At 33.3% G+C, this 18,260-nt stretch overlaps 2 protein-coding genes and 1 long non-coding RNA gene across 8 annotated transcripts; 1 reads left to right on the forward strand and 2 right to left on the reverse strand.

Annotated features, from left to right (window-relative positions):
• The first annotated feature begins 204 nt into the window (after nt 1-204).
• Nucleotides 205-10,516, forward strand: KrT95D (phosphofurin acidic cluster sorting protein KrT95D). Of its 4 annotated transcripts, none has more exons than XM_035876290.2 (12): nt 205-524; nt 3,163-3,466; nt 3,584-3,871; nt 4,088-4,187; nt 4,320-4,475; nt 5,972-6,076; nt 7,664-7,932; nt 8,013-8,218; nt 8,303-8,650; nt 8,812-9,209; nt 9,451-9,567; nt 9,663-10,516. In XM_035876290.2, the coding sequence occupies exons 1-12, from the start codon at nt 421-423 to the stop codon at nt 9,794-9,796; spliced, it is 2,529 nt and encodes an 842-aa protein (XP_035732183.1). In that variant the 5' UTR covers nt 205-420; the 3' UTR covers nt 9,797-10,516. The 4 variants fall into 4 exon arrangements, with proteins under 4 accessions (XP_035732183.1, XP_035732184.1, XP_035732185.1 ...); XM_035876291.2 differs by having other exon boundaries at nt 3,584-3,826; nt 5,969-6,076; XM_035876288.2 differs by having other exon boundaries at nt 206-524; nt 5,969-6,076; nt 9,663-10,515.
• LOC146873255 (uncharacterized) lies at nt 518-2,236 on the reverse strand. The gene is made up of 3 exons (XR_014983822.1): nt 2,057-2,236; nt 1,714-1,927; nt 518-778 (listed from the first exon to the last, which is right to left on the reverse strand). It is a non-coding gene; the product is annotated as an uncharacterized LOC146873255 (long non-coding RNA).
• Nucleotides 10,517-13,315: 2,799 nt separating the features above from the next.
• On the reverse strand, nt 13,316-18,260 carry LOC118446078 (uncharacterized). Of its 3 annotated transcripts, XM_035876296.2 has the most exons (6): nt 17,932-18,249; nt 17,729-17,836; nt 17,251-17,460; nt 17,020-17,173; nt 16,854-16,954; nt 13,319-16,742 (listed from the first exon to the last, which is right to left on the reverse strand). In XM_035876296.2, exons 2-6 carry the CDS (start codon nt 17,750-17,752, stop codon nt 16,497-16,499), a joined length of 735 nt encoding a protein of 244 aa, XP_035732189.1. In that variant the 5' UTR covers nt 17,753-17,836; nt 17,932-18,249; the 3' UTR covers nt 13,319-16,496. The 3 variants fall into 3 exon arrangements, with proteins under 3 accessions (XP_035732190.1, XP_035732189.1, XP_035732188.1); XM_035876297.2 differs by lacking the exon at nt 17,729-17,836 and having other exon boundaries at nt 13,316-16,742; nt 17,932-18,260; XM_035876295.2 differs by having other exon boundaries at nt 17,729-18,249.

Below are 18,260 nucleotides of genomic sequence, written 5' to 3' on the forward strand. Positions count from 1 at the left end.
CGTACTATATAACATTCCTTACGATCTTACGGCAATATGCCCCATTGTGCTCTTTTATAAGCCTCGCGCGCGCTTTATTTTACTGCACTTCTCTCAGTTTGATTAGTCTATACCTTTTAAAGTATACCTTTCCTTCGTCGAAGTTGACGGAAACGTCGATAGATGTCGACTCCTCATCATCTTGTTCGATCGATGGTCAGAGTAGGAAGACAGACTTGGGAGATCGTGAGAAAGGGCGTTGCGTACGAAGAAGTCTATTCTGGTTTAGCCTGTTCCTAGTCTATAAGAGAGAAATTTGTAGCCACGATCTGACAGTTTATGGCGCCACAAGCGAGATAGGTTGAATTAGTCAGCCGCAAGCTGCGGTCTAGCGACGGTGTCTATCATTGTTCTCCTCTCGTGTTGGCCAACGGGCCAAAAATGGCGGAGAGGATGAAGGCGACGGCCCCGACCTCCCGACCTGTTCCAATGAAACTCTTTGCCACTTGGGAAGTCGATCGTACGCCACCAAATTGTATTCCAAGGTAATTAAATCAAACGTACGCTTTACCGTTTTATTTCATCGGGTCGTGGAATACGTACGTACGTACGTACGTACGTATATTTTGCCAAAGTCGCCGCGTCGTTGTGCGAATGCAAGGTGCTCTTTTCTTTTCTCACTCTCTCTCTCTCTCTCTCTCTCCCTCCCTCCCTCTTTTTTCTTTTCTACCGCAAACATGTATAAGTCGAACCATGTCGAAAAACAATAAGAAATTTTATTCGATCCGCTCCAACGTTTCTGCAAAGACGTAGAAATATTCCAATAATTTATTTCAATAATTTCTACGATTAATTCATGACACCGTGCATTATAGCATTGCAAAGCGCATATAACAATGGGGAGATGGTAGGCATGTGTGGCACGCTCAGAAAGATGCTAGCTGTCATGTCAGATCCTCCGCGTGTATCCAAACGTCTCGATGCAATCATTCGATGAAATTTTCCTATTTTTCATGTGACGCGATTCGCTTTATCTATTACACACGCACGCTCCCATGCACGTTTTGCTTCGATTAATATTTATTTAGAAATTTGTAAATGTTTCGTCATTTCGTTGGGTGCCGATTTGTCCGTGCGCGTGCGCGTGCGCGTCCGATTAGTAAGATTGAAAAATAATTTGATTCCGTTTCTTTTTTTTATTTTTATATATACCATTAGATACATGGCGTTAGGAAATATACTATATTTTGCAAAATTTTAATATACCCAAGTATGCAAACGAACGGTCTCATACTCTTTAGGAGGGTAATGGTCGAACTCTTACATATATATATATATATATATATATATATATATATATATATATATATGCATGTATATATTATTGGAGACCGGACGAGTAAAGTTATCACGAATCTAACACCAAGCAACTGTACATACATATATATATAAAGGGGAGATGATATCTTGCACGCGTATGGCATATAGAAAACATTAAATCGTAGATACAATATTACTCCCGCGTTATCAACTTCTTCTCCTTTTCGTTCTAGAAGAAAATTCGTACTGCATCTTTCTACGATATATTTTGGACGGTAAACAATATGATATAGTTGAAGGGGAATAAACTTATAAAAAGATAATAAAATTCTTTCTTAACGCGGTTTCGACCGTTTGTTCATTTTTATTTTTCTTACCAAATGCAAAAAAGAAGTAATATAATAATATACATACTTAGTATAGCTCTATATGAGCATTGGCGTAATGCATAAATGTTTCTTTCGGCTGTGCGAATGATAACTTTTTGATCAATCTTTATGTGTAGATACGTTCGAACGAGTTGAAAAATACGTTCGTATGTTTTACGTATCTATATATTGGATATCGTATGTATATACCTCGATCTAGCTCATTCTGACACGCTTCGGTCCGAACTCTACTCCGGTCACTGGAACAGAAATCGATCTATTCTTCATTGAAATAGATACATAAAGAAAGAAAGAAAAAAGAAGAAGGCCAATATTATTCGTGTAATTTGGAAAATACTCATTGATAGTGACAACGTATATGTACGAACATGTGTAACGTGGAAATGTGTCTATCTACGTATTCCGAGATTGTTGCTTTTCAACATGATACGACGTTTCGAGCTCTTTAAGTACTTTCTACCCTATGAGCATCGAGCTCACATTAAAAAGGGAACGTCACTTTCCACCTTTAAAAAGCACCAGTCGAGTGACTAACACATTTTTTCTCCTTATTTTTTTCACTTTTTATAATATACCTATATATTCTCTCTCTCTCTCTCTCTCTCTCTCTCTCTCTCTCTCTCTCTCTCTCTCTCTCTCTCTCTCTCTCTCTCTACAGTCATAATGCAATGAGACGTAAACGACATAAGAAGACGACTCGTTTTGATTCTTCGGATGTATGCTATGTATATGATATTTTTCACTTACATACTTGTATAGATACGTAAATACAAACGTACAGACGTACGTTGATTTACATACATAGATATAGATATACCTATGAGGGTATACTAAGCAGTCTAAGCGGTATAAATTATGAGCAGAGGTCGGAAAAGAATAATTCGTCAATGGCAAACGGGTCCTTTTCTTTACCTTATCCTACCTATATAGCTTTTTATTTCATCACGTTGAGATATTTCTATTTAACGCGACTCTGTGTTTCTAATTTATCCATTACTACGACATTTTGTACATTTATACGAGTCATTTGTACAACATTTGTCGAAACAACCTATACTCCTACTATGTGGACATACTTGGCTTAGACGCCACTTGTCGTTATAATTTTGACTGTAGTTGTAGTTTCGAGTACATCTATAAGTATCGCATAAGTACGTCGTACGATGTTAGCCTTCGAATCGGTATAAGCTTTCCGTGAGTAAAAATAGACGCCATGTACGATGCCTAATGAACATAATCGCGATATATGTAATATTCTCAAGTATTTTCTTACAATTAGTCGGACTAAATTTTATATATATATATATATATATATATATATATATATATAAAATTAATAACGCGCGCGTACGTACTTAGATATGTGAAAATATTTATCGTGCCAATTGTCGCGGATCTGGTGTGAATGTCATTACACACACACACACACACACATATACGTATATATATAAATATATATATATATGGATTGCAGATTATGTTCCTTGACATTGACGCGTCTGGTTATACTTCGACCTTTGGGTTCCGATCTAACATCCATCATAATCGCTGTAAAGATGCAAAGCTCCAAGAGAACGCTGCGTTCTAACGAAATGATCATACCAACCGGTGGTATGTTAGACACGGAGTTAGAATTACAATTTGCGCTCCAATATCCACACTTTCTCAAGCGAGATGGCAATAAGCTCTTAATATTATTGCAAAGAAGAAAACGTTATAAGAATCGTACGATGCTTGGATATAAAACTCTCGCCGAAGGAGTAATCAATATGGCTCAGGTAAGTTGATTAAACTATTATAATTACAAAGACGGAAAATTATTTACGTTATATGTGATCATTGTGCGTAAATGAATGAGCTTTCCTCTCGTTACTATTTTCAAATATCATTCGTAGGTGTTACAGAAGCAAATGGATCTCGAATTAGAATTGATATCCGACAAAGCGGAAAAATACGGTGGACATTCGGTCGCTTTGGCACGCGTTAGCGTCGTAGCACTGAGCTCTCAACCGGTCGATCATGACAAAAGACTTATCAATGACCCTAATGAGAGATTGTGTCAAGAATATAGCGACGAAGAAGAAGAATTCAGTTCGGAGGCTGAAGCGGAGGGTAGCGATAGCGAGCCAACCCTGGAGGTACATAGACGAAAAAATCGGGGAAAGATTCCCACCAATGCCAGAGTGCGTAAAACTTCTCTTCTCTTTCTTCGATCGAAATTTTCTCTCTCCTCCTCCTCCTCCCCCTCCCCCGCCTCTCTTTCTCTCTCTCTCTCTCTCTCTCTCTCTCTCTCTCTCTCTCTCTCTCTCTCTCTCTCTCTTTATCTACACATTCATCCATCTTGAATTTTGAAAAACAACCGCAAGATTCTAAATTATGCTATCCCGTGTATTTTACAGCAAAGAAATCTCAAGCAAAAGTTTATAGCCCTTTTGAAGAGGTTCAGAGTGTCCGAAGATTTGGATCATGATCAAGAAGAAATCGGACAAAAGCTTTCAGGTATATGAATACACGATGATAATGCTTCTTTCGGCCTTTATATTCGGCCAATCCTAAGCTGGGACCGAGATAAATCGAATCTGTATGTACTAGATTTCTACGTAATCGTATCGCGTTAATTACTATTCTCAGGCGGTGATATGGAGATCGAAGAGCTATTCGACGAACTCGAAGATTTATCGGACAGTGGTCCAGAATTGGATACCATGTCCGTCAGTAGTACACCAAAGCCTTCGCTACGGCCTTTTTTCAGTTCCAGTCGATCTCTTTTAACACCTCCACATTCAGGTAAGACTCTCGACGTCTTTAATTTTCTTTTTTTCCCTTTTCCTTTGTTCCCTTTTCTTTCTATACTACGTCCCATTGTCCTCTTCCCTCCATCTCTCCCATTATCTTTTACTTCATTCCGCTCTTAATTCTTTTGATTTCTCGTCAGCCAGTAGAAAACGCGTATTAGAAAAGAATCGTTACATTCTTGATATGTACTTTGGTTGTTGTCACAATATCGCGAAAAAGTATCTTTCATTGGCGCGTTTTAATATTATGAAATTCCAATATTCCAATATTGGCATACCTCTCTAATATCCAATACGACTAAAACGGTAAGGATCATCAAGTGCTCTATCTAAAACCTATGTTATTTGTTAATGCTTCAAATTGCAAATTCCTTTTATTTTACGAAAAGTGCTTTTCTTGCGAATCATTCCATCTGTCGAATATGCGAATTAAGATAATAGTTTCCAATATGTAATCCTCGAAGACATTAACATTTTGTACGAGAAGTGACATTTCTCATTATAATTATCGACAAATATTCAATATAAAATTAATTGTCAAAGAAAATGCAACATTAAAGAAAATATATTTTTATAACGTTTGTGAATGTATTATTATCGATCAAGTTTTTACAAACAAAACCAAGATCAAGAGCGTCTTACGGATATGAATTTGTTTTCTCTCAAGAAATATTCTCATTTCATTTATTTTTCACAAACAATATATCTCTTTCTTTGTCTCTTAGCTTATATCGCTTGTTAAATATATCGAGTTAAAAATACACTTGTTAAAAATATCGAGAGTAGAAGCAGCTCAGTTTTATCTATTTTATATATTTCATGTTCGATTGAATTTTATATTCGATTCGGAGTTTCAAATAAGCGATGTAGTACAATATATACATAAACATATATATACATACACATTACACGTAAATATTTATCGAAGAACGGATTTGTTGCTGCTTCTATTACAACTACATACTAGTATTAGCTTGATTTTTCAGGAGGTCTATAACTTATATTTTTATCATTTGCAAATCATTTGTTTTTTTTTTTTTTTCTTTCGATATAAAACTTGTCGCCGCATGATAATTTATTAAATACAAATCATTATAATGCTACAGATCCTCTCACAGAAAAGATAGTTTATTTTTTTTTTCTTTTTTTTTTTTTTTTACATTCGTATTTTTGGAAGAAATTATTTGTTCAACGTTTCGCTTTAGTTTTTATTTTTACACATTGAATTATTACAGAAGATCAGATTGCACGCAAGTCATATAAACATCATCGTATAATATATGTACGTGTAGACGTTGGAGATTTCACTTGCGTACATCTACTTACGAGGATCCGAGAATGTATTTGATTTTGTGGACTTCCAAAATATAATATGTTGTACAAACTATGATATAAAATCGATCATCTATATCTGGATCTGGATTTTTTAACTAAGTCAAGATTTGGTCGGTTGGCTTTGCACTGTTGCATGTTACAATTCGGTAGTAGTAACAAGAGGGGAAGCTGACAACAACGCAATGAGTACCGTAAATCAGCACTACGTTGGAAGTCAACCAGCCAAAGAGAAACAGCACATTGGACATGTAACGTCAGGTATGTAACGTGAAAATTCGAAATAACAAATGCAATAATAATATGAGCGTTTGCTATTTTACGTGCATGTAATGCGTATGCAGACGCATTCATGTTTTACTTTTCAAAAGAATAGCATGCTTGTATATAAATTCAGCATGAGGGAAAGAATAAATGTATCGTCGTTAATATCGAGTATGTAATAACTAATTGTGGAATGATTTAAATAAGCTTCAGGTAAATGATTAGTTATTTGAAGACACATTTCTTTAAGTATTTCTTTTGTCTTTTCTTTTTTTTATTTTTTGGTTTTTTTTTTGTTTTCCATGTTCAACATATATAATTAAGGAAAAGATGTGAAAGTGTTGAAATTGAAATACATAGGTCAAAATACTATATTGTAAGTTGGACAGGAAACTCTAGCGCTTGAGTGGCAAATATAAATATTACGATTTGGATTTGATAATTAGGTAGTTTATTGTTTTAAAATGATCTATTCAAATACTGACTATTAAATTCATTGATAATTATGTAAAACTCATTGAAAGATTGAAATTAAAAATTATAGCTTGTTTCGCTATAAATATCAATGAATGTCAATGAATTTATTTTCTTTTCCATGGTTTATTATCAACTGTATTAAGTAAAACTCTTAATTTCGAAAGTATAGTTTTTATAAATCGCTTGTTATTTATTATATCAATTATTGTAATAGATATTATAATTTGACAATTATTCATAGAAATTTGTACGGTAAACTACGTAAATATTACTTAAACATTATGTACGGCGTAAGAAGAATAAATGCTTGTGGCATTCTATTCTTCTGTAGTAATTTCTGTTTTATTATTAACATTTCTTTTGTCTGCTTTCTTTGATTAAAAGTGCTTTCTTTAATTAAACACTGAGACTTTAATATTGCGTCTCCTTTTTTCTTTCTCTCTTTACTTGCTCTAAATATAGATTTATCGTCTAAATATACAATTATTTTTTTCTTTAACTAACAGGCTTGCTTGTGTTGTATTTAGTATCTTTTCTCTCTCTCTCTCTCTCTCTCTCTCTCTCTCTCTCTCTCTCTCTCCCCCCCCCCTCCTATACGTAGTTCTTACGTACATAATTCAATCGTGTCCATCGGTCCTCTATATCTGTCTACTTACGTACGTATGTATTTCTGATATTATCAATTCTTCTGTCTACTTCTATCAATCATTTAATTTGTGTTGTACTACTTTTCAGTAATCGACCATGTTAGCCTGACAATTTTCCTGTTAACAACATACATATTTTCTAGGCGATAATAATTAAGACAATCATTAGAATATGTATGAATTTTGTAATACGTGTATACACATATATGAGTATATGCAGAAGTAATCTTATTAAATAGATCCTGCTTAGCGAAAACGTTATTACTCTCTCAGGTACATCTCACGCCGTTACCGAATATATTACAAGATATTTTTCTCGATGATCGCGATGTAGTTTACGTAAATGGACTAAAAATATTTCACCTTCTTTCTCTTATCTATTATATAACATAATAAATTGTTAATAATCGATAATAATGACATTATGAGAATAGTAGAAAGTGACATGATTATGTTACAGAACGCGGCGTAGACAGGCAAAGTGACGATAGTTCGAGGAGGGCAGACAGCGATTCTCATCCTGAGAATTGGACCGATCACGAAGCTAATGACCCGCCAAGTATCGTTACCGGATCTCCGCCGAAATCAGAACAACCGAATAAAAACGAAAGTTCGGACAGAAGAAGTAGACTTTTCACTCGTGATCGTGGAACGCCTGGTAGTAGTAAATCCAAAAAGCACAGTCTAAGCGTCGATTTAAAGCCGTCCGGTGATTCGAGTAGTTCCGAGGTACCTCGATATAGTTTGTAATATATAACATTATATTAGATCTCTAATGTCAATGACGACAAGACTTTTCTTTATTACAGCCGAGGAAAGCCCTAGTCGAACAATTGAGTCGTGTCTTGCCGGACGACAGTTTACCGGAGGCTGTGTCATTGGTTTCCTTAGCAGACCCAGGCGGTGCCGTACTTGCCGCAAGACTTCAGGAAAGAAATCACAAAGTACTTACTACCGCTTCACCTGCTGACATACGTGCCACGTTCACGTGTCTGGTAACGAGGATACAAAAATTGTAATTAGAAATTTTACAAGAGATATATTTCGTCGGCTATTATAATATAGATGAAATAAATTTACATTATTATTGATTTTACAGTTGTAATAGTTCTGCCAAGCCGCCTTCGCCGGTGAAGGTCGTAATCGCTGGTGGAGATAGTTTTGTAAATGCAGTACTACGACATTACGTAGAATTATTGAGCTTCAAGCCTCCCGATTGGCAAAATTATTTAAGGTTCTTGGTGGTACCTCTAGGCTCTAATACTTTGTCAAAATATCTATCCTCTGTGGATGCCAAATACTCTGTCCTTTTTGGCGACGAATGGAAAGAATTACTCGAAAGAGAAGGCGGAGGCGCGAGCGAAGGTGCGGCAAGAGTATCTGAATATGTAGCTGCAACCAATTCCACTTTACCATTGCCGATCGCAGAGGCAATGGTGACATATAGGTAACATATAATCCTAAAGTATAACAGCTTCTCTTTCTAATTTAAGAAGAAAAGAAAAGAAAAGAAATAAATAATAAAAATGAAAAAGAAAAAAAGAAAAGAAACAAAAAAGAAAACCAAGGGAACATTTTATATCGACGTTAATTGTATTCTTCTTATAGAGAAACCGATGACAGCAGTCAAATATTTATTCCATTTGTAAATGACGTTCGGGTTGGATGTCCTGACAGTAGTTCTTCCACGTCGGTCGATCTCGAGGAAAGCAATATTACAATGTCCGGTTCTCCACCGTCTCTCCCACCACCAGGATTACCAATTCCGCCTCCTGGCAGATTGACCCCGCCTAGTAGTCCTAATGTAGGCCAGCCCGTCAGGGAAGGCTGGGAACCTGTGGAATTGCAATTGGATTATTGGAGCAAACAAACGCAAGGAGAAAAGGGCAAGAATACATTGAGACAAGCTTTCAGAGTATTACACGTGCAAAGACTTCCACCGTTAGGAGAAGCTCCAGGTCATCATCTCTCCATGAATTACACGACCAAAGAGAAGAAACAAAAGAGTAAGTGTATAACGTTGAGAACGTAGATCGTCATTTTTCTAAATTAATAAAGTACTATATTAATAATTCGTAGTATAGATCGTAGATAGTTTTTTTTTTCAATCTACACATATCATCTTTAATATAATGCAATAGTATCTGCTGAACACCAGCGTATATGGGATGTTATTGAACATTTTTGGGTATATGTTTTTTTTTTTTTTTTTTTTTTTTTTCTTTTTCTTTTCTTTTCTTTTTCCAGTAATGAGATTAGGAAAGAAGAAAGAAAAGGAAAAGGAGAACGAACCAAAGAGTCAAACTGTAGACGGTGTTACGCGTTTGATATGTTCGGCAAAAACTCATAACATTCCATTGAGAGGTAAGATTTTTAACTTAAAAAAAGCTTCAACATTTTATCGTTGAATACATGACGTTGTCGCATGGTATCGCATTATTGATTTTTTTTCACTTCAGTGAGCATCGACGGTACCGAATGGTACAGTGTGAAATTTTTCCAACTATCGGCGCAGTGGCAAACGCACATCAAGACCTTCCCTCTAGCCCTGTTCGAGTACACCCCTCAGCAGCAAATTTTGAACCCTGTGTGAAGTCTCTCCCCTTTATATCGTTAATTAAATTTCCTTCAATTCTTGTATTCAATATTCCATGCGGGGGTAACGTTGAGACTGTGCTTGATTATTAGAAATATGCAATATCAATATAACCAGCAAATTCCTGGAACTGCCCCATTATCATTAAAGAGATTAATTGTTATAATTTAACAATAGTTATCGCAGAACAATCTACAATCAGCAATTTACCGATTATATTCTTCTATTTCCTAATTGCATACATAATCATATATTATAATTTCTATTTCTATTTCTTCGCATAATATTTGCATACTACAGTATATTTATTATCGAATGCGAGATCAATTTTCATTATAACGTTCATCGTAACATTGAAATTGATCCATAAACATGGGAAAGTGCAATTTTATTCTACAAAAATAAGATTTACTCATTGATTCTTTGACATATCACCGCATAGACTTTGTATGCAACTAAGGAGTCCAAAAGATGCATGTTGTTCTGATTTTATTGACTATAAGTTCATTATTGTCTAGCCAAATCTTTATTTCGACTATTTTATTTTTCTATAAGTCTCCCTTAAGTTGTACATACGTTTGTTTGATTATAAGATGGAAATGTTGCCGGATCTCTCAAAACTGATTTTTTACGATTATCTTTTATCCATATCATTAAATTACGACATATAACTATAGAATATAATAGATTTACATTTTCTTACTAATACCATAGATTTAGAAATTATATTTTCTTCTTTCTTCTTTTGTTTTTTTTTTGTTGGGGCGGGGAGGGGAGCGCTTGGGGGAACCGACGATATGGATAAATAATACTTTTAATGCACAAATATATAAGAACCTATATATGTTATAATATTGAAAATAGATTTATTAAGTACAGAAAATATGGGACAGTATTAATATCAAGAGAAACGAGATATTACTTTGAAAAATATTGTCAATGTAAACAAATTCTGAAAAAAGTGTGATATTAATAGACACGTTCCATTTAAACAATTAAGTTTTCTACTAAATATTAGACAATTTCAAACTCTTGACTTCCACTGCAACAATAATGAAAAAATTCTATGTTCATACATTGTGCCATATAATATGTTTGTGTCAAACATTATATACGTATCCTACTTTAATTGACAATTATTTATTCCTTTGAAGATGAACTGACTGATATTTGCATTAATTTCATTACAATTTTAATAATTTCTTATGTTTACTTCTTTTCCAAGATACGTTTTATATCCTATTTTGTAAGCTTCTGATCCAAAACATACTCTATTTTCGGATATTTTTATTTAAAAATATGTCATTGATATAAGAAAAGTTCCATTACAATAGTAGTAGTAATTGTATCAATATTGCTATTACGATTACTACTGCCCTTACCACTACCATTGCTGCTGCTGCTGCTGCTGCTGCTGCTGCTGCTGCTGCTGCTGCTGCTGCTGCTGCTGCTGCTGCTGCTGCTGCTGTTGCTACTGCTACTGCCATTGCCGTTGCTGCTGCTGCTGCCGTTGCCGTTGCTGCTGCTGCCGTTGCCGTTGCTGCTGCTGCTGCTGCCGTTGATGCTACTGCTGCCGCCGTTGCTGCTACTGCTGTCGTCGTTGTTGCTGCTGCTGCTACCACTACCACTATTCTACTACTGCTACTACTCTACTACTACTGCTGCTAGTACTCTACCACTACTAGAAATATTATTATTATTATTATTATTATTATTATTATTATTATTATTATTATTATTATTATTATTATTATTATTATTATTATTATTATTATTATTATTATTATTATTATTATTATTATTATTATTATTATTATTATTATTATTATTATTATTATTATTATTATTGTTGTTGTTGTTGTTGTTGTTGTTGTTGTTGTTGTTGTTGTTGTTGTTGTTGTTGTTGTTGTTGTTGTTGTTGCTGCTGCTGCTACTGCTGCTGTTGTTGTTGTTGTTGTTGTTGTTGTTGTTGTTGTTGTTGTTATAGTTGTTGTTGATGTAGTTATTATTATTATTATGATCACCATCTTTAAAATACTATATATTAATACAAGTACGGATTTTAGTTTGGCCAAATGTAAAAAATTTCTCTTTTCTGTATTTCTGTCGTTTACTAATGATATTTGCATAAAATTTGCTTATACAATTTTATACTTATTTAGGAGGCATATTGTAAATATACAACAATATGGATATTTCTTTAAATAATGTAAATGTTATCTTTGACAAGACATAGAGATAACATATATGTACATACATAATAATTATGTATTTTTCAACTTTTTTCTTTCTTGATAAAACGATAAAAGGTAAAAACGATAATGTTTTACTGTTCGCGCAACATATGTGTTACTTTGACTGCCTAAAGCCAAACTAATGGAATGCCTATCTGATTTGTAAAGAAGATTCTATCTACATGTTATTTTATAACAAGTACGACGATAGCAAGAACGATGATGATTATTACGTCTTGCCAAAGTAAAAAATAGTTAATGTTTTAACATGCTCTCACATCATTTGCTAGTCTCTACAGTTAGTTATTAATAAGTATACGTATAAATGTGTGTTTATAAATATTAATGGTATGATTAGGTGAAAGGTATTTTTTTGAATTTTTAGAAATAATAGTACTACTAAAGTTAAAATCATGAAGGGCAATGCCGAATAATATGTGTTCATTCCGAATGATAGATCAAAATTTATAAAAATTGACATAAGAGTATATCTATCATTTTATAAAATATTTGTTATCATAAAAATGTTTGATAAAATTTGCTTTAACACATAACTTAAACAATCACATAACTTTGAATTGTTTACATACACTTTTCAAATATGCTAAAATATTCCAAGCGAATAATCTTATTGTGCATCTACGTCATATATCCTTCAATTTTAATCATAGAAAACAGTTATTTTGCTACACCTATTCGTTACTTCAACAGCTCGCACGAAAGATGTCATAATTTGATAGTTGATAAAATGTTTTATTTGAAGATATTATATGAATGTGCACATTTATGAATAAGAAAACGCCAAATAACCATATAAAATATGTATGCCTCGTGTATTTAAAATGACAAGTATTTACATACTCGTACATCTTTGTCTACAAGCTGAATATTTATAATGCATAGTATAGATCCGTAGTATTCGATTAAATTAAAAGACAGAGATTCTTAGTGTTTAATAAAAAGTATATACTCCTTTTTTTACATTTCTTTCCCTTCAAAAAAATATTATTAAGTGAATAATTGTACTCTTAATGTTTTTTCTTTTTTTTTTTTTTTTTTTTTTTTTTTTTATAGCCATCTTGTATTAATTAATGACTTTAATATAAAACCTAAGCCTAACAGGAATTACACACACACATATGATATTTATTGTTAAATGATAATTAATAAATAATGATAAAATCTGCATTATAAGCCCACGGTCTTACGATATGTAAATAAGTAAACAAGTAGTTTGAGAAACATAATTCAATGTTTTTAATTCTAGTCAATCTTATGTTACATACATCATTCTTTCATATAAAAATAAGAGGTATTCGAATCAGCATAGTTTAGAAAAATCTTACAATTAGATGAACTTTTATTATTTAACTTAACATTTCTTTAGATCATAACGCTTACATAATACATTAATTAATATTTATCTTTGGTATTGATTGTTATTTATTAGGAAGAATAAATATAAAAAATATATGGTACGGATAGAATAAGACGCCTTCATTGCATTTACAATGAGATGTCTGCATGTATGATGTAAGTACATACATATAAATATAACGTCACGTTCTCAATCCTATAAAAAACATAATATCCACACGTTTTTATAATGCGACATTTATTTCTATAATCAAAGCCGTTGTAGAGTTTTCTTTTTTCTCATTATCTATATTGTAATTTATTAGTTCTGATGTCTCAATTATCTAATTGCACATGATCGATTGTACAATTATGAGAGCATATTGTTTTTTACCTATTTAGGTAAAAAATGTTTTGTATCATCATCATCTTCATCATCATCATCATCATCAGCAGCAGCAGCAGCAGCACCAGTAGTAGTATCGTCGTCATTACGATTATCGCTATCATATTAAATAGATATAATAAAAGCACACACGTGTCAAAGAATACACGTGTCATACATACAGCTTTTAACAATCACCATTCCTCGAATTCTTCAGATAAAAGTAGAGGATATAGGATGTTATGATAAACTTAGTAAAATTAATAATATCACATCTCTGTTTAAGTTGTCTATATTTTTATTAATAGAGTTGTAAATTTTTTGTAGCTATCAAAGACAAACAACAACAAGGACAATTTATAATTTGTCTTATCGATCGTTGTTCTAAGAAATATTGAATAAAAGTGTATAGCGTATTATTAAATGTAATGTTCAAATTCAGGATATTATTAGTAATCAGTAGAATAAAAAGATGTGTGTCCTGCGCTGCTTGTGGATTCGCCATATGCAATATATATTACTACTTAAATATTTATTAATTTTATAGTGTTTACGAGATAGATAGATAGATAGATAGATAGATAGATAGATAGATAGATAGATAGATAGATAGAGAGAGAGAGAGAGAGAGAGAGAGAGAGAGAGAGAGAGAGAGAGAGAGAGAGAGAGAGAGACAAGTTCGCAACATTCAAAATAATTACTTCAATAACGAATGCAAAGTTTTGTACAGTTGAAAATAATAAGAAATTTGTTCGTAATGAATTTATCAAGTAGAAAAGAACGCCTATATGTATAGCTCAAGAGATACCAACTGTCCATACAACCGTCATAGCTCACCGCCAGTTTAAGATATATTTATTAAAGATTAAAAAATGGTACGAAAACCTTGTAATTACATATACGTTTACGAATAAATAAAATGAAGAAAATGAAAATGTGTTAAGAGACAAATAAAAATATTCCATTGATGGTTCAAGAAGTTTGACGTATATCAACATAACGTAATTTTTAACGCAAAAAGTAATTTCAATTTGGCCGGTAATCACAGCACCATACGATATTACATATACGATAAACTAACGACAAATTTATAAATAGACATTTACATATAGCCATGATCAATGCATTCAAAATTTATAGTTCTGTAATAGTTTACTTTTAATAATGTTCGAAATTCTGAAAATGCAGACGTTCGTATTCAATGGCGATTATTGAAGTTTTCGACTGTCCTGCTGTCAGTTCCCAAGCGGAAACTGAACTTCCTCCAGGAAGAAGCAACTTCCATATAACTTGATCGGTATTACTGCGATCTAGCGAAATCTATATCTAGATTATAGAACGTATGGCGAATGACTCCAAATTTTAACTTCGCATTTCTGTCACATGCGCTATGAGCAAAAAGTGCCCAACGTCCTTAATAAAATAAATTTTTATTATTTGTTCAAACTTTATTTCTCATTGTCAAAATTTCTGAGATTTAATATAGATTCAAAATGATTTCAAAATCTTTTACAATTCGTTTCAATAAATATCTACCAACGCGTATTTATATCGTAAAATTGAAATATATAGCAAAAGATGCATAAATACGATGCGTGTATCATATAATAGCGGAATCTGTATATAAATAATGGATAGAGGGGGGGGGAGGAAGGCGCGCGCGCGCGCGCGCGAGAGAGAGAGAGAGAAAGGGAGAAACGTTAGACCTTTTAAGATGACCTCTCGTGCAAACTTTATAATCTTGACGAAAAGTTGCATTATATTAATCATTATATGTATAATGAAAAGTACGCGCGAGGAGTCAGGTAAATTGGCCGTTCAAACTGCTAGCGTTTTCATTGTAAAAAGTAAAAATCATTGATCTCCCGTGATTTGTTTCGATCTCGAAAGATTACTTAAACAAACGTTTAAAAGTATAAATTTATCGTATAGACATATTATTTCATTATCTTTCTTTTTCTTTTTTTATAAGATAATTTTCTTGTAAAAAATTCTCTGAATATACTCGAGGAATTGAAACATTTCGATTAATGCTCCTTTCACGTATTTTATCATTTAGTTCTTGCATCAATGTTACGCACAATGATGCTGCAACAGTTGATACAATTCTAATTCTAGCCTTGCTAATATGATATAACGTCGATAAGAAATAATCGTACTGGACGTATGTATGATCTTTCTTCGTATAATATATTTTATCGAGGTCGGGGCTAAATTCGGCCAGATGTAAATAGTCGTGTATATAAGCGAGCACTATTACAGAGTTGAGATATATGAAAGGGATATTATATATGTAAGTAAAAACGTAATAATCGGTATATCTCTACCAATATATAATTCAACGGCTTTGATGAAAAAAAAGACTCGTTGTATTATATTTAATTGGGATAAATATTCAATATTTATGTTCCCGAGAGTGTATATAAAAATTCCATTATCATAAAACCTAACTGAGATTATATTGTTTTTAATTCCTTTAATGGTTTATAAAAATCTATCTGTGTTTTCACTTATTATGGATAATAATGAATCCAAATGCACGTGTGTGTGTGTGTGTGTGTGTGTGTGTGTGTGTGTGTGAGAGAGAGAGAGAGAAAGAATATCTCATTTTGAAGATAGAGTTGATAAATAAATCAAATGCAATGCATAAGTAGATACGATAAATCTCCGATTAATATATAAAAATGCAACAAGAAAAGAAGATTTTTTAACGAAAAACACACTACGATTTTCCTTTTTTGAACCTTTGTCTAGCTAAAGCTTTACTATATTTTGGATGTCTTTCTTTTTCACTTTCCTTATCGGCTTCGACATTCTCAAACTCGTCCTTGTTGCTTTCGGGATAAAGATCTATCGGTGGTTCTAGTAATGATTTCCTTTGACATTTTACGAAATAACGAAATCCTTTTGCAATACAGAATCCTAGCATTGCGATCGAAATCGTCAGTAAGGCCATTAATAATGGGTGCTACAATTCATAGGGAAAAAGAAAAAAGAAGTTGCATTCTCTTTTGCATTCCTTATATGACATAGAACTTGAACTTTTCTCGTTACATACCCAGAATACTTTTTATCTTACCGTCAATGTGGGCTTGTTTGTAAATACATAATCTGCTATAACGACTATTACACCAAGAATGATACCGACTCCAGCGCCGAGCCATGGGATTTGCTGATCGGCTGCAACGTAATGCGATATAATTAATGAAACTGTTAAAGGCCGGTTTCATTATCGGATGCGTTACCTCTTCTATCCTTCATCAGCATTCCAGATGCTTTATTAATTGCTTTCAAAATTCCAGGCTCGTTTGGTTGCAACGACAATGCTTTGTTATATGATTGCAGAGCTTCGCTAAAACGGAAAGTTTGCGATTCTACTTCGGCTTTCCTAAAATAACCCTAAAACAAATAGTTCATATCGTTCCGCCTTAAAGAATAAATGTATAAATCCATTTAACATATATTTCCATTTTTACTTTCGTCCAGTCAGGTTTCAATTGTATAGTCATCAGAGCGTCTTCCATCGCAAAGTGATATTGTTGCATCTTTAAAAAGACAAAGGAACGATTGCTGTAGAGAGAATAATTTTGTGGATCTAATTTGATAGCATGAGTATAATGAAACATAGCCTCTTCATATTTCTGTTCCTTAACACAGGCATTTCCTAGTTCCTTCAGATTTTGTACCTGAAAGTTAGGAAAGTTGATTTTTGATAATCCATCGACAAAAGCTTGCTTTTAATACAATGAAAATCAAATAATTTGGATTCGATGACGTTAAAATTCTTTTCGTAAAATATATATATATATATATGTATGTATATATGTATATATGTATATATATATGTATGTATGTATATACATATACATATATAAAAATTTTTATATATATATATATATATGTAAAAGGAAAAACGTAGAGCAGGTTATAAAAATAAAATATCCTGAAACTCACCTCGGCCTCTCGAGAATTTGACATTTTTTAGGTATGCTCGGACGAAAGTTAACCTCGAGATTACGAATTCTCTCATGAGATCGGGACTATCGTACGTTATATCATTGTCTTTTAAAATATTATGATATTATGCTTATTGAAAGTCCATAAAAAATAATCAACACAAGAGCAGACGAGATGGTCGTTTCGTCGCGTCTACTTACCGGTGCGGTCATGCGCACGACGAGTCTGCTGCGCCACTCTACTACCCGTTATCGCAATATCGAATCTATCGCATTACCGTGTGCCATTGCGTTTCTTCCTCTCTCTTCCCCCACCAATCAATTCGTCTGCTCATTCACGTCGCGGGCACGGCACGCATGCGCGCATTCTACCATATAATAATTACCATGCGCGGCGCACTGTTGCACGGCCGTTCATACTTGAGTAAGTGAGTACTTCAACTTGTGAGTGCGTCACTAATATATTCCCACATATAACTTCACTTTTTCTTGTACGTTTATAAGCGGTTTATACCCGTGAAAGAAAAGGA

Source organism: Vespa mandarinia, chromosome 1 (genome assembly GCF_050613455.1).
Source record: "Vespa mandarinia isolate Hongniang chromosome 1, ASM5061345v1, whole genome shotgun sequence".
In the NCBI taxonomy this organism is placed as follows: Eukaryota; Metazoa; Arthropoda; class Insecta; order Hymenoptera; family Vespidae; genus Vespa; species Vespa mandarinia.

Excerpts from the sequence above, each read along its gene's own strand:
- KrT95D (XM_035876288.2), top strand. The coding sequence starts at position 421 with ATGGCGGAGAGGATGAAGGCGACGGCCCCGACCTCCCGACCTGTTCCA. Across the intron at positions 7,933-8,012 it reads GTGATTCGAGTAGTTCCGAG|CCGAGGAAAGCCCTAGTCGA; the intron begins GTACCTCGATAT and ends TCTTTATTACAG. Across the intron at positions 8,219-8,302 it reads GTAACGAGGATACAAAAATT|TTGTAATAGTTCTGCCAAGC; the intron begins GTAATTAGAAAT and ends TTGATTTTACAG.
- LOC118446078 (XM_035876296.2), bottom strand. The coding sequence starts at position 17,752 with ATGTCAAATTCTCGAGAGGCCGAG. Across the intron at positions 16,955-17,019 it reads GCTGATGAAGGATAGAAGAG|CCGATCAGCAAATCCCATGG; the intron begins GTAACGCATCCG and ends ATTACGTTGCAG. Across the intron at positions 16,743-16,853 it reads CAAACAAGCCCACATTGACG|CACCCATTATTAATGGCCTT; the intron begins GTAAGATAAAAA and ends TATGAATTGTAG.